The 16040-nt window shown below is 44.3% G+C and overlaps 1 protein-coding gene across 6 annotated transcripts in view; it reads right to left on the bottom strand.

Annotated features, from left to right (window-relative positions):
- Positions 1-16040, bottom strand: part of PITPNM3 (PITPNM family member 3) — a 334273-nt gene that overhangs the window by 223419 nt on the left and 94814 nt on the right. For all 6 annotated transcript variants that reach the window (XM_090025435.1, XM_090025432.1, XM_090025430.1 and 3 more), the window contains exon 2: positions 12051-12146. In XM_090025435.1, coding sequence (XP_089881561.1) covers positions 12051-12146 — 96 coding nt within the window. The remainder of the gene's footprint in view (positions 1-12050; positions 12147-16040) is intronic.

Genomic DNA, 16040 nt, shown 5'->3' with positions numbered 1-16040 from the left:
CACTAAACCAGAATGCTTTTAAATCAGCAGGCCTGGATAACTTGCACCTGGGAGTTTTCAAACACCTGACCCAAGAGCCTTCTGGGCTTTTCATGCCTATCCTTAAGTCTTGGAACAGCAGGGAGGTTCGAGGCTAATTGAAGGACTCTAACCTTGTTCCAGTATTTAAAAAGAGAGGCAGCCAGACATCACCTTCAAGCAAAACAATGGGATATTGGATTTATGCCTCTATTCGCAAAAGGAGATTAGTATGGCTAATTCTGATCAACCTGAGTTAATGGGATGCAGACTTTATCAAAATGACATTATAATTCTTTTTATGAGATTACCATTATCAGCTGGACTTGCAATCATGTTGACGGAAGCCACAGTCTTCTGTGAGCCCTTTTGTTATATGAAAGCATCCGTACAGAAGCCAGTGCTGTCAGTTCAGGTAAACTGCTGATGTTCAGGTAAACTGCTGCAGTTGAGAATCCATGCAGCAATAAACAGAAATTTTACTATTTGGGAGACAAAAGAGCCTCCCATGTTATTGGCAAGCATACATACTGTGGCCTTTTCTATACCAAGCAAATCGCTGCCTTACATAACAAAAGCTTTGAAGTGTACTTTAAAAAGGCAGACAGCCAAGGAAATTTGCCTCTTGGGCAGATTTTGTACCCTATTCTTTTGGCATAAAGGCAGCTGAAAGGCTCATTCAGATACTGGGCTGGATTCACTCCAGTCTAGGAGAGTGAAAAATACCCGCTAAACAAGGAGGAAGAGAGAAAGCCTTCAAAAGTCAAATTCATTACTTTCAAGAACCAAGACAAGATCCTGAGTTGATGGTTCCCAGCCTCCTAATCATGCATTATAATTCTCTTATCTACATTATCCCAGAAAAATCTTTGCTTATTTTCCAAGGACTGACATTAACCCAGAGATAGCTTGCTTGGGGGTATCCATTTTTATTTTCCATTTTTAACTACTCCTGAACATTGCAGCAAGCAAAACAACCAGCTAGCCACCACAGCTGAAGTTGTAAAAGGCAATCTAAGTATTTTAAAGTACTTGAAAGGAGTGTCTTCTTTTGGAGATCCAGAGCTCAAGATTTGAATTGCCAGCAATTAGAACTGGAACAAAATAATTGTTTCTCTTCCTTACATGGCTTTTCTTGTAATGCAGATTACATATTTAGATTTCCAACTAACCAGAATAATTTGGCATCTGCAGTAACAAAAAAAAAAAGTTGTGAAATCTAAACAGTCTGTATTCAATCCATCAATTTAATCATCATCCATAAAGTAGAATATCAATGTAGTATTACTGGTATACGCTAGATGGAAATGGGCTTGCAGTTACTCTTTATCATTGTTCCATACGTTGTCTTTGATATTTAATGACAAAATATTGTTTCACAAAGACTTGCATAAAAAAAATCACTTGCCCTGAAGCAGCTCCTGTTAAAAGTGACTTTAGTGAGATCGCTACCGCTACCATAATGTTTGAATGTGTGTTACGCACCACTGACTGAAGGAACAGAAAGGCTGAGTACTAGACCTCAGCCTGTCACCTCCCATTCTATAAAAAACTTTCTTTAACATTAGAACAAAGTTATACTCCACACCAGCAGACTTGCAGCTACGAGGTGCAAACAAGTAGAAATGTTAGCTCTCAGACGAGCAGAGACTCCTTATGCCTGAAGAAGGGCTACTGCACCCAAAAGCTTGAACTTTTTTCCAACTACTCAGTTGGTCTAATAAAAGATATCACATCTACTCAAAGAACCTTGCCTGCCTAGCTCACAGGAAGAAATTCAAGCTTATATTCATCTTCCACACACTTCTTTCTAAATTGCTTTTATTCTTCCTGTGCAAAAAATGGTAGCATTTCACAGACATTTATTTTGGATGGAAGTCCGAAGTGATTCTCTGCCGGCCAATTTTCTCTCATTGCATTGCCTAGATTCCCTGTTTCTGACGTCAAGGTATGTTTTTGCTATGATTACATGTGACCACATCATAAACCATGAGAAATTCAGGGGAGTCAACCTGCCATATCAATCAATCCATCTGGTCTAAAGCCCATGATCATCAGCAGGGATCCTGGTTTTCTCCAATTTAAAAAAAATCCCCAATTTTTGGTTTTAAAAAAGTCACCCCAAATCCACATTTTTCTGTGATCTAAATCAAACACCACTAATACAGATATATGTATACAGTGGCATTTCATTTTGATCATAACAAAATGTGGATTTGGGGTGACTTTTTTTTTTTAAACTGAAAATTGGGGATTTTTTTTTAAATCAGAGAAAGCCAGGATCCCTGATCATCAGTCATTGTAGGATATGAATATGCATAGCTTTTATTAAGAAACTTTGCCTTTCAGGATGTCTGACTCTCACTTATAAAATCAGCAAGAAGGATCATAAACACGATACCAAAAAAAAGATGTACTTGGATTCAGATAAACTGGGAAAGCCCATTCATTAAATCTCAGTTCCCTCTCTGCCTTCCAGTTCTGCTAGTCCCCATGCCTGTATATTCCCTCCTGCACAGAGGACTGGTAGCTGCTCTTGATCCTGCCTGGACTTTGCAAAGCTCCAGCAGGGCAGGTGCTCCTTTACCTCTATGCACATGAAAGGGTATAACTGATCCCCAAGTAACTTCTTAGACAGATTTCAAACCCAATGCAGTCTTCATCCAGCTAAGAAGATACACCGGCACAGCTTTCTTCTGCTCCTCTCTTGGAGTCTGTTGTTGCTTAGTTTATATAATCCACTAGGCTCTTTTAACTGAACAGTGAGTCAGGAAGACTTGCAGGGCTGCCCAAAGACAAGACAGCATTACATTTTTATGTTTCATTGTCCTGCTGAGTAGCATCTGTTCACAATCTCCAGCTTCACATCAGTGACATTCTTCAGAACTTTACATTTTTTCTCTTGTCCCCCAGCCATGGAGGCAATAGGACTAAATGCAGTTTTTACAAACCATGAAGCATGTAGAAATTGATAAAGCAGAACCATTTACCTGGGCTAAGAGCAGGGAGCACTAGCAGTACACTTCCTGAAGATGACTTGAGAACGGGAATCCGAGACATTCCGGGAATTAAAAATTCTGCTGAATGGCAGCAATAATCCATTTACGCTTCTAACAGAAGTGATGCCAAAGCCAAAGGCCACTGAGTTATCTGCCATGAAACACCAAGCTGATATATTAAATCAGCCTCTGACACTTTGCTCCCCGATTCATCATCATTCAAGGCATCCTCTGTCCCAGAGAACACCAGAGCTCTCTCTCCTTTTCATCTTTAGCTGCTGGCTTAGCCAAAGCTTGAGACTTGCAAGAACAACAAAGTGGCAGTGGGGGGGCCCAAGGGGGTACTAAAAAAAAACCAAAAAAACCCATAAAATAGACCGCTCGTACCAGGGCTCTTCCACAAACAATGAATGCAAAGGTTTGAGTCCATAAGAAAAATCGTTAATAAGTTTCTGGTCCTGGCTAGTCAATGGAATTGGTCGTTCCTTTACTTCTGGAGAGAATGCAAATCCACCCCCAGCCTAATACAAGTCAGTATTCATGTCAGGGGTCAAAAAAGTGCATGTCAAGCCACTGATCAAAATGAATCGGAAATAGTTGGATGAAGGTTCAATACAGCCCGCTGCAACTGCAGCAAAAACAGACACCATATAACAGACATGCCTAATCCTAAGAGGTGGAAGCTGCTTCCATTTTCATGGTAATATTAAGCTGATTGGTGTGTTATGAGCAAGGATCCTAGTTATCCCCAGTATAAAACTGCCAATTCTCTCATAACTCCCACCCCGCCCCCAATCCATGATTAAAATTAAAGGCTCCCCATAGCCCTCTAGCCATGCTCTTGCCTCTCACTCCCCCCCACAGCCCACCAGGTGCCCTTTACTCCCTCACCCACCCACAGCCCCTGCTCCCCCAGCCCTGCAGGAGAAGGCCCCCAGCTGCCAGGGCTACAGACCTTGGTCTGCAGTCCCCTGCCCCCGCTCTCCCCTGCTGCTGCATGCACTCCTGAGAGGGACAGGGGGGACCAGCACTCCCCAGATCTGTGCTTGGGGGAGGCACAGGCTGCGGGCTCCGGCTCCCACCCAGCTGCCCTCCCCTGGGGCCTCCACAGCCCAGCAGGTGCAACAGAGCCACACGAAGCAGCTCTCACTGCCGTGAGGTCCCCACTGCCTTGGCGATGCACCCCCTGCGTGTGCCACTGTGCTTCGAGGGGCGCAACCCCGCATCGCCGCCATCACTGAAGTCCCGCATTGCCAGAGCAGCGTGGAGCTTGCAGTGGCGAGAGCTGCTCCACGTGGCTCCACTGATCCCTGCCAAGCCGGGTTGTGCCCGCCAGGCTGTGGAGGCCCCGGGGGAGGGAAGCAGGGTGACAGCCCATGCCTACAGCCTGCCCCACACACAAATCGGGGGGGGCCCAGGTCCCCCCCTGCCCCTCAGCGTGCACATGGCAGCAGGGAGTTGGTCCTCCCTGTCGCCTGGACAAGCTAGCCGTGGCCCTGTCCTGCTTCCTGCTGGGGCTCTGCAGCCATGCATTGCGGCCCTGGGCCCCAGGCCCCAAGCACTGCCCGGCTAGGCAGCAGCCCCAGCCCTGCCCAGCTCCCTCCCTCCCTACAGGGGCCTCAATCCCTCTCCCCCCTCCCCGAAACACTTACGTGCTGGAGCTGCTCAGGCTGCCTGGGGCTATATGCATGTCCATGCACATGGTGCCCCCAGTCTTACCACCCTCCTCCCACTCCCTCCCAGCAAGCTGGAACTGCCAGCCTGCAAGGAGCTCATTGCAAAACGGCAAAATCCATGGGTTTCTCTAAAACAAGAAATCCATGTTTGCCTCTGGTAAAAGGTAAGAGCCAGTTTACTCTGTTTTTCCCTGGGAAACAGGAAACCCACATCCCTGGTGATGAAACATCAGTTTTCCAAAGAGCAACCAAAGGACTCGTGCATGAGCTTTAGGAAAAATGAATGCCTTGCCTTCTTGTTCCCCCTGCCCTTATGTAAGGGGAGGAAATTCAGTTCTATCCTCATGGGAGGGAAAATGTGGAAAAAGGCTTCACAGGCTAGGAAAAACATCTCTTGCTCAGTTCCCCTAGGAAGCTAAATCAAAAAATAGATGAGGATGAATGAATACACATGAATGAATAAATAAAAACTGGTAACCAACCCCTTAAGCTACCATGTGGCTTATCCACTAGAGAGAAACAAGTGGGTCCCACACTGTAAGGATGAGTTATACCCACATTAAAGAGCCCCTGTGTGCTACAGAAACAGACTTCAGTGCCATTAACCTATGGAAGAGCCTGGTTACCTGGCACCGCTGTTGCATTCTCAGAGCATTTGAGATTAGCACACAAATTAGAAGCAGAAATGCCACTGGGCTGAGGCCAACTGCAACAACAGAAAGACAGGGAAATGGGTGAAGTTTATTTAGTGCTGGAAACACAAGGAGAATTTTAAAGAGGTGACAAGGTAGTAGATTTCTCTGAAAATCCATCATCTATTACACAGAAAAATTTATGCTCCCTTGTCAGAGGTTTTAAGAATTTAAACAAAATTGAAATAAATCTTTTAAATGCAAATATACACATATATCTGGCAGTGGATGATTTATTTCCACTAGAACTGCTGCTGCCTTTCCCCTTTGTGCCAGTCTTCCAGAACTTCTACCCTGCAACCACAACTGCAAATGCAGATAGCCCTTCTGCTCCTTCAGTTAATGATGCATCTCACACACCGTGGCAGGGAGGGAATAGGAAATTGTGGCATCCGAGTCCAAGTCTTTACATGCAAATCTCAGGCTTCCATATCCATTGTTAAACAGACTGAGGTTCACTCCTATGATTTACTTCATATTCAGTCGGTATCCTTTTCCTTGGCTAAACCCATCTATAACTGTTCAGAAATAAAAAGGCATGTTTTCTTAATAGCAAAGGGCAGAGTTACCAAGGGAAAGCTTATCATTATATAAATGTACTGGGCCAAAATAGCATCTGCCTTCAAGTACTCATTTTAAAATGATACAAAGGAATAGACAGAAGGGCCCGGTTCTCTCTCCCTTCCACCAGTTTGACTCTAATTATATCAGTCACCTTAGATTTACACCAGTACAATAAAAGAATCAGGCTCACTGTTTAACAGCTAGCATCTGTACCTTTTCTTTCCTCTCCACTTTTAATGTGGATTTCTCTTAACTGTCCTCTTAAATCTCTTTGCTGAAGACACATACCAGTAACATCCCAAGACTATGGGTAGACATTCAGAGAGGTTAGATCATGTTAAAAATGACCACCCCATCTAACTTTGTTTGCCCAGGTGCAGACTATACACCAGACAGAAGTGCAGCTCTCAGGTCTAACTCTTGGTGCTTCACAGAAAGCACGAGTTAGACAGATCCTCCTGACCCAACAGACATTAGCTTCTGGGTCAGGAGGGGGCAGATACAGCTCCAATTTGGAGCCGACCTAGGGAGAGAGGATGCATCTCTACAGTCTCTTCCACTAGCTTTGCTCCCCACTCCCAGCTCCCATGCTGACTCAGGATAGGAGTGGGGGAAAAGGCAGGGGAGGGAGATCCATTCGGCAGGGTTCCCTCACCATACTGGGCAGGAGGGAGCAGATGAATTGGATCCTCCTCAAGGTGGGGGGCTCCAATCCACCAGCCCCTCCCTCACTTCAGCACAGCGCAGGAAACCCCAGAACAGACCTCCCACCCCTGCCTTCTCCTGCTCCCATCCTGAGGCAACACCAGGGGCTGGGCTGGGCTGGGCTGGGCTGGGTTGTGTTGCAGCAGCCCAACACTGGAGCAGACAAATTAACCAAGACATGCTACTTCGGAGCATCTTCATTTGAACCTTCATACAATGAGGGTTAATGTGTCACATGATCAGAGTGCTCTGCAGCTGTGCTCTTCTGTTAGGGCATAGTTTCAGAGCACTTTCAAGGGGCCGATCACACAACAAATATAAATTTCTGTCTGCACCCTTAGACTCCTAGTTAGATCGATCCAAGTGCAAACTGTACAAAAGTTCTAGGAAGGTTAGCTCAGTCTAAAAATGGCCAACCCCATCCAAGGTAACCCTACTCCAACGTAGTCTATCTTAGACCAAGTTGGCCATTTTTAGACTAATCTAAACTTCCCGAATTTCTGTCCAGTTTCCAGTATAGCCCCATAGCTGGGAAAGCCCAGTCCCTGGTCCCAGTCCCAGGGCTGTGCTTTTCCTGCCCCCCTGGCACTAGACTGTGCTTTTCCTGCCCCTCCACACCTCCTATGGAGCAACCAGTCCTGTCCCCCTCCTCCAAACCCTCCCATCCCACAAGCTGCTCCTGATGCCAGTTTATTAGACTTCAACAATACTAAAAGCTGAGAAAGTAAGTCCCAGTGGTGGGGAGGGGCAGGAGGAATGGGGGTGTAAGCTCAACAGGTTGGGGGGGGGCTAAAAATAGCCCCTTTTCCCCCCAGACTCTCTCACAGGTTCCCCTGCTCCTGCCAAACCCTCCTGGACTCCTGCAACCCCCACGGACCCTGCCTGCTCCCCCAAACCTGTGGATCTTGCCTATGGATCCCACCTACCCCCCCCCAACCACCATCGACAGCCCCTGCTAACTCCCTGATCCCCCCACCACAGATGCTGCCCTACCTACACCCACTACCCCTCCTGCAGATCCTGTCTGCCCCTCCAGTCCCCCTGTGGACTCCCTGATCCCCGCAACTGCTAGTCCCCCCATCTCAACTTACCTTCGATCAGGTGGCTATTTTTAACTCAGTCTAACCTCTCCCTAACCTCCCCCAATGTCTGTACTTAGTCTAAGCAAACTGCTTTCAACAAAACCAGTCTGGGCACTTAAGTGGTCTGGTCTTCCATGTCCTAAAAATAGGCAAATCCACTTTTTCCCCCACCTCTGCATCCACGTCACTTTGTCCTAAGGAATGTCTCCTTCCTTGAGTGAGTGAGCTCCTACAGAGACAGATTTGGGATATAAAACAAACAAACAAACAAAAACACATCTTGAATCCGTTTGAGAAAAAATGTGAGTTCCATATTTTGATTTCTCTATGGGATAAGACATATCCTGACCTGAAATCTGTATTAAAAATTATTCCTTCCCCAAAGCATTCTAGACAAACTGTGCTTTATAAGCCGCCCACCTGAGTCCCCTACAGCAGCATTTTATAACAATCTTCTAACACAATTGTCAGCCACAAAATCCCTGTATGCATTTTATCCAGGAAATTACGTTAACGTTCGTCTAGCAACAATCTTGCTTAAATGCGACTGTATGTGGCACTGCTCTGATTCACTGCATTACTCCTCATGTTCCATAAAATCAGTCCCAAATGCTATTGGACGCACCTTCGGTTAGGCTGTTACTTTTATAAGGCAGCCAATATTCCAGCCAGCAAAGTTTATTCCCTCCAAATAGCAATGAAATTTTTTGTGCTTCTGGGATCCAGGAAGCAATAACAGGTAACTCAGACAGGGTAAAAACATACCAAACCCCAGGCGGGATACAGTTTCACACACCTACATGTCCCAACATACGGGATTGCTTTCAATCACTTTTCATTAACTTTCGAGTCATCCTGAAATAGACTGTATACAACACAGTGTCTGAGAACAATATGTGCAAGTGCTCTAGGGCAGGGGTTTTCAAAATTTTTAAATGTGTACCCCTTCTGACTCAAAGTTTCAACTCCTGAGCCCCCTTATATTTTGTTCTTCAACGTGCAACTCCAACAGCATACACAAGGAACAAGACCAGAAAATTCCACTGAGTTTTGAGATCAAATTTTGAATGCATTGTTATGCTAGAGGCAAAGGTTTGGGGGACTGATTTTTATTGGACCAAATGCATAGCTGGGATTAAGTTAGACAAGCTTTCAAATGCAAGGCATTCTTCTTCAGGTGACCATGTGCAAGTGTGAAGAAAATCTTTAGACTACAGAACACCTGCTGGTCTGCCCACATATACTAACAAGACCTTCACTAAGACTACAAAACTGTTGGTTGTTTGTATGTGCCCATCTCGGGACCCAAATCTGAGCATGGGAACAGGATGCGAGAAGCAAACTTTATCCCAACTATGCAGGTGGTCCGACACTTTTTTTTTCCCCTCCAAATTATCACCCCAAAAATTCCTTGCCTCTTACACAGTTCCTTAACCAGAGTGGCTACAACGCCATTCTAACACTACCAAATACATTGTTACTGGTTTGGTTTAGAAACCAAAGATTTTCTTATTGATAGTGAAAAATGTAACTCTCCAATCAGAAACCTTCTCTTCCACTTTCCAGCCTGGCCTGACTCGTACAGCTACCCCAAGCAGAAAGCAAAAATGGAAAGCACAATTCTTACAGAACCCTGTAACATTCAATGTATTGTAGATTTCCATTTTGTAGCATCATCTTTTTCTTGCAGCAGATGTTTCATTCTTCCCCATCCTCCTCCCAAATATTTCTGAAGCAACCAAAAACTTGACAAAACAACATCTCTTTCATGCCGACTTTGAACTCAAAACATATGTCAGTGTGAAAACCCGACAGGTGGCACTCTAATGAAAACTGGCTGGTTCTCCACCAGTCCTGCTAAGGAGAAGAAAAACATTATGAACTATGAGAGCTTATTGTGAGACAGCAGACAATGCAAGTCCCAAATACTGCCTAAAAGTACCAATTACCTTTTGTAGCACCATCAATCATTTCCAGACATCCAACCATCATACAATAATAAAGCCGGCACCTATAAATCCATAAGATTAATTTGATCTCCTCAGAAGTAGCCACATTCAGCCTGAGAGAAGAAACATTTGGAAAACCTCCACTCCGTACTGTAAATATCAACAGATGGGGAAATTTAATGACAGCCTCAGCTATTAGAAGTAAAATATCCATTCTCTTTGCAAAGCATCAAAATGTTTTTGCACAAAGAAAGCAAAAAAGTCTGCTAAGCGTACTATTACTGAAAGCAAATCACACAAAAATGCATGTGCTTTCAAACACATTTTGGACTTAAACTTCATTACCGAACAACAAGAAAGATTTCTACACCTTCCTGCCTTTCTGCCATCTAATACCACCAGGGGAGGAATCCTGCCTTATCTGCACATCAAAGAGCAACTCACAAAGACTCTCATGAACCCAGAGGAATAGACTTCCACCTTCAGCTTCCTCTGTGCAAAAATGAAGTTTAATGCCTACCTGTGGGGACTTTTTACCATCTTTAATTTTCCCTGAGCCTGAGGAAGAGCACATGTGCCCAGAAGCTTGCAGAAAAAGTTTTTTGGGGGGTTTTGGGTGCAAATTCTTAGGTGGTCTCATCATCTCTGAACCTAGAGTTTTGCATTTCTTTTTTGTGCTTTCAAACAAGCACCTTGGCATTTTAGCCATGAATGCCGCGTGCTCCCGGAGGCTGGGGGGGCACAGTGACCGCCCGCAGGCAGTGGTGGCATGGCGGTGGCAAGTGGGGGAGGAAGGTGAGCAGCGACCAGCAGTCGGCAACTACCTGCAGATACCACCACCAATATCGACAGCAAGGGTGGGGTGGCAAGTGGTGACTGCCCACAGGCGCCACTGGCAGCATCAGCAGTGGCTGATCGCAGGGGGTGCACCGCCAATCTCAGGGGCTGCATGTGCACCCGCATGCATCATCAATGATTTTAGCTGCGGCCTGTGGGTTTGGTTTAGGCTTCTTTTTTTTCTTGGTGGGGGTACGGATGGTTTGGGAAGCAGAACACAAAACAAGCCATACACATGCATGATGCATGCACACTTTGTAACCAAGCACATTGGGGTGGAATAAGATTGATTTTTTTTTTTTAAAGTCAAAGCAAAGTCAGCATTTGCTACAAATCCAGAGAAAGTTCATTATTTTTAGCTCACTGGTCTTCAGCCCTTGAATCCAGGCATTCAAAGCAACTTGAGGTCCCATTTATTGGGGTGTAGAAGAGCATAATTTTGCCTCAGCAATCCATAGTTTCACAGTTGATAGGGTCGGAAGGGACCTGAAAAGATCATCAAGTCCGACCCCCTGCCATGGGCAAGAAAGGATGCTGGGGTCAAACGACCCCGGCTAGGTGACTGTCTAGCCTCCTTCTGGAGACCCCCACGGTACAAAACGACTACAACCAGATTTCACAATAAAAAAAATAATCCTCTCCCGCAGGCCTTTTTATTCTCAGGGCAGAAACAAAGGGTAAAGTTTGAAGAGGAAATCTTTCAGTTGGACTCACAGCCCTTTCAGTGTCCTGCAGAAAAAAACCACAAATCAGCCCCAGCCCGAAACAAAGCCTACTACAGCTGGTGATAAAAAAGTTGGCTGGGTTCTTTAGAGCTCCTCAGGTGGTTATAGAAGGAGAAACAGGCATTGTGAATGACCCGGTTATATCCACATTTATTACGGCTCACACCCCAAAGTACCATTTCCTTGGTTTTCACTCATCCCCTATCCAGGAGATATTCTGTCAACTACAGAATGAAAGTCTAGGGTCTGCTTTGTCAAAGGACTGAGTGCAAGCAGCTGAGACTTTATTAGGAGTAGTACATTACATGCACAATACTTGCGATACACTCGTGACCGAAGACCAACAAAAATGATGTTTGACAGATAATCGGGACCCTCCAGGTTCAGGCCCTTAGATCAGGCTTAAGGGTATATCCAGGTTCTAGACTGTAAACGCCCTCTAGATATGCTTGAGCTAGTCAGAAGCAAGCAGGGTGAATTAGCCCAGGCTAAATTCCAACTAGACAGCTTCTGCTATTCAAAATAGCTCTTTCTACACTGTGCCTACCCTACACATTACCACCTTCTTAGTTCCCCCATTCATTTCGGTGGACACACTCGCATGTGAATTTTAAACTGCACGGATGAAATTAAAAGGGTGAGAAGGAGAACAAGGATTTTAAGCTATCAAAATCACCTTGGGAGGTAGATTACAATTTAAAATTAAAAAAAACAAAAACCGAAAAAAAACAAACTCAAGCTATTTATTTTATTGCTGTAACACTCCACAGAAAGGAGGGTGAAAACACAACCAGCGTACTAACCTCGTGCATCAAAGAATTCATCATCGGAGCTCTCCACAGAATCATTAATGACGTGCTGCATGTGCCACTGAGCGCCACTGAACCTGCGGGTGCCAACTAGAAATAAAAACAGACACTTGTTAGCGCAACACAGTGTGGGTCTCCTCTCCCAGCTAAAACAAGAAAAATCAATGAACTCCGACATTGTTCATTATCAAGAGGATCATTTTGGCCAATGTGCATACTTTAGCCTAAATCAGAAAGCCATTTGAAATGTAGAATTTTCACTGCCATGAAAAGCTCACTACACATCTCAATTTGATTTTTTGGGGGTTTTTTTTTAAAGCCCTCGGTTGAAGTTCAGCAGACACTTTCACCTAATGGAGTGACTTGAAGAGACCAAGAAAAGAAAAATTCCACCCAGGTAATTTTTTAGGCCATTTCACATCCAAATTTGTTCTTGAACTGCGCAGGATTTTTTTAAGGCAGTAAAACAGCATGTCCTTTTGGCAGCTAACATTTAAGCTAAATTTATTCCACAGCTTTTTGTAAACATATTGGACATAGAACACTTAATTTCCACTCCCTAAGCAGACTCCTCAAATGAGCAAAGAAAATTGTTTTCTTTGTTGTCAACCAAAGAAAAAAAGTGTTTCTCAAGTTTTCAATATAAATCTTAGCCTTTGAAGATAGGAAGACCAAAGCATTCTGGAATAGCAAAGTAAGTCTCATAGTAACAAAGCTCAGAAAGCCCAAACGTGTTATAAAAAGCATATGCAGCTATAAAAAAGGAAAACTACCCGTTCTGAAATCACTTCATTCATCCCTCAAACATCCCAATCTGTTTTACCTGCATGCAGTACAGCGGGGTGGGCAATTATGTTGGGCAGAGGGCCACTTACTGAGTTTTGACAAAACATCAAGGGCCGCACAATAGGCAAATTTTCTAAATTTTTAAGGGCCCGACGGGCCGGATAGAATGGCCTGGCAGGCCGCATCTGGCCGGCAGGCTGCATTTTGCCCACCCCCGCAGTAGAGGCTACCTGACAGTTTGGAACTGGGAAATGAAAAATATCTGCAATAGTTGAAATACGCCATATGATACTGGCCTGGCCATCTACAGATCACAGAGAGCTTTACCACATGCTGAGAGAAAGCTAGAAATTGTTCACAATTTTCCTAGGCTAATTAACATTACCCCAATTTTCCCCCTCTTTAATACATTTTACATACACCAACTTATTTAATGTCCTGCCAAGGCATCGTAGAACAGCCTTATCTAGAGTATGTCAGTTTGCAGCTCCCCATTCAAACCAATGGGAAGACCAGGATCAGAGATTTCACAGATGTTTAGGGTCGGAAGAGACCTCCACTAGGTCATCAAGTCCAACCCCCTGCCTAGGCAGGTAAGAGCGCTGGGGCAGACGACCCCAGCCAGGTGCTTGTCTGGTCTCCTCTTAAAGACCCCCAGGGTAGGGGAGAGCACAACCTCCCTTGGGCGCCCGTTCCAGATTCTGGCAACCCTTACGATAAAGAAGATCAGGCCCATCATTTATATTTAAACGTAAATAAGCCAAGAAATTCAGATGAGCTACTCAATTTCTCATTTATATATGGATTTTAACAAAATTAATTTGTTTAATCTTCTATGCAGATGAGGCTGTATCTGCTTCTTTCCTAGACCTCAACATGGATACAATAGACCCCTACAGCTGGGGCCATATTTAACCTAAGAATTTCTAATGGGGGGGGAGAAAGGACTCTTCGCAAGTAGATCAGAAATCTTTCTTCAAACAAAAACCAAAAGTTCTCCTTGTTCTCTCACACTGAGAGGAAAAAAATTCTGATGATCAAAAGGTTGAGCCTTCCTCCTGGAACCCAAACAGGGAAACAAAAAAAAAATTCTGTCCTAAAGAGATGTGCCGATGGTCTCTGAACCGCTCTTTCATTAGACAGCTGCCTAATTGCCATGTTAATCTCTCACCGCAACCCATGTAGGAATTCAGAATGCAAAAACATTTGGTAGAAAATGAAAATGTTTATTACAGCGGTGCATTCACACCTAGTCATGTCAGCCCTACACTCCCGTTACGAGCTTCTCTCGTCAGGGGGCTGCATCTCAACTCTAACGAGTCTCTTTGGGCTGACTATTGGCACAAGAGATCTGAGAATAAGAGCCTTTTGGACTGAATTTCCAAAATACCCATCTGGCTTTTCCACCGCTAGATGTTTAACTGCACATCGACTGAAGCTGAAAAACACCTGCGTCTGCCAAGTTACATAATCAGTACCTCGTCCTTTGGACAGATCATCACATGCGAATAGACTCTGGGCTCTCTGGGGCAGGCACCACCTTCGTACTATGCATTCATGCATTGCTTTGTACAATAAGATTCAGATCTCTATGTAAGATCCCTCAGTGAGTCTGCAATAAAAACAGGAAGTAGAAGAGTGTCCAGAGCTGCACAGGCTGGTATTCATTACAACTCCAGGCTGTTTGGGGATGGCTGAATATGCCTATTTTTAGAGCACAGCAAAGTTCCTTTATTATTTCTCTTCCTGTTCCCCCATCTCCACTGGTGAGAAATTTGCAAAAAAGTCTTTCCATTTAAAAAAATACCAAGAAGCAAAGTGAAATGTTACTACTGTAGGCATTATTATCTTTCCCTCCACTGCATTAAACCTACAAAGGATTGAATTCTTGGGATTGGATCTGAATTAAACCTGCTTGAGAAGGGAAGACACATCCATCTAGAGCAATGCTTTTTAAACGACGAGTCTCTAACTTTCCCCCACCCACACTAAGGACATCATGAAAGGCAACTTGTGTTTAAAAGTCTATTGCAAACCACAGGAAAGAACATCTCACTCCGTATACATCTGGACTCCCTCGAGGCCAACTCTTCTCCATCAACCTCTTGAAACACACTGAGATTAGATAGCATGAGCAATATATTTACTATATTTAAACAAAAATAAAAAGAACAAAAATTGTTTTGCTTTGAATAAGAGGTCACCAGCTTGAGAAACACCAACCTGGAGAACGGCCTTACATAGCAAAGCCAAGTGCAACGCAGCTATCCTAGTGGCGGGGTACACACCAGAATACCCACTGCAGACCAAAGCAGATGTGGGCATACATTGTAAATCAAAATGACCTGCTTTTTTAAGGTCTGCTGCTTTGTGAACCAAGAAAACTGGACTAGGACTGCTCTACATGATGGGACTCAGAGCATACAGGTCTGATAAGGATTCTTTGGCCAGACTCCAGATGCAAAGCTCAGCCATACAGGAGAATATTACTGGGGCATAGAGTTGGCACAGCAGCTTCTACACTATCCATCTGAACCTTCTCTTGTAGAGGCAACGTACACAGGATGTCCAAATGTCTGGGAATACACAGGATTTCCGCACATCTTGAACAGTTCCCAGCTGCCAGAATTTGACACAGTTAAGAACGGAGCCCCTAGTATTTGGCACTGGGGGTGATCAAAGAGTCACTTGCACGTCAGAGCAAGCCCAAACATCAGTTGTTTCTACTGGGCATCTCAGGCCTCCTCAGTCATTAGGAGCCTACAGGAATGTTATTCTACAGCAAATTCCTAACAAGACAGTACAATATATGGACTCCTTCCTGTTAGCCTCTGGGAAGGAGAAATGAAAAGAAAAAACAAGAACAACCCATATAAAACATATATAAAGCAGCTCTTGGAAGAACAGGTGATCTAATGGAATTGTGGATATTGGATGTCAGAGAGACGAGACAAGTGTATTTGCTTTGACATGCCTTGACAATGGGGCAAAAAAATGTGAGATGGTTTAATCAGTCAAAGAAAACTTACCTTTCTATCGAACTGGTATTGCTTCTTCTACTGTCCAGGTAATACTGTTACTCATATAGCCCACTTGATATACATATAAAACAACGTAAACTGACCGTGTCCCAATACAGCTATTGAAAATGGCATCCATGGAGCAACACCTTGCTAATTTAGCTTAATATTCAAAAAC

Source organism: Crocodylus siamensis, chromosome 13, assembly GCF_052110815.1.
Source record: "Crocodylus siamensis isolate JL-2025a chromosome 13, ASM5211081v1, whole genome shotgun sequence".
Lineage (NCBI taxonomy): Eukaryota > Metazoa > Chordata > Crocodylia > Crocodylidae > Crocodylus > Crocodylus siamensis.
Note: the sequence above shows the minus strand (reverse complement) of the source record. Positions and strands in the feature narration are given on the sequence as shown.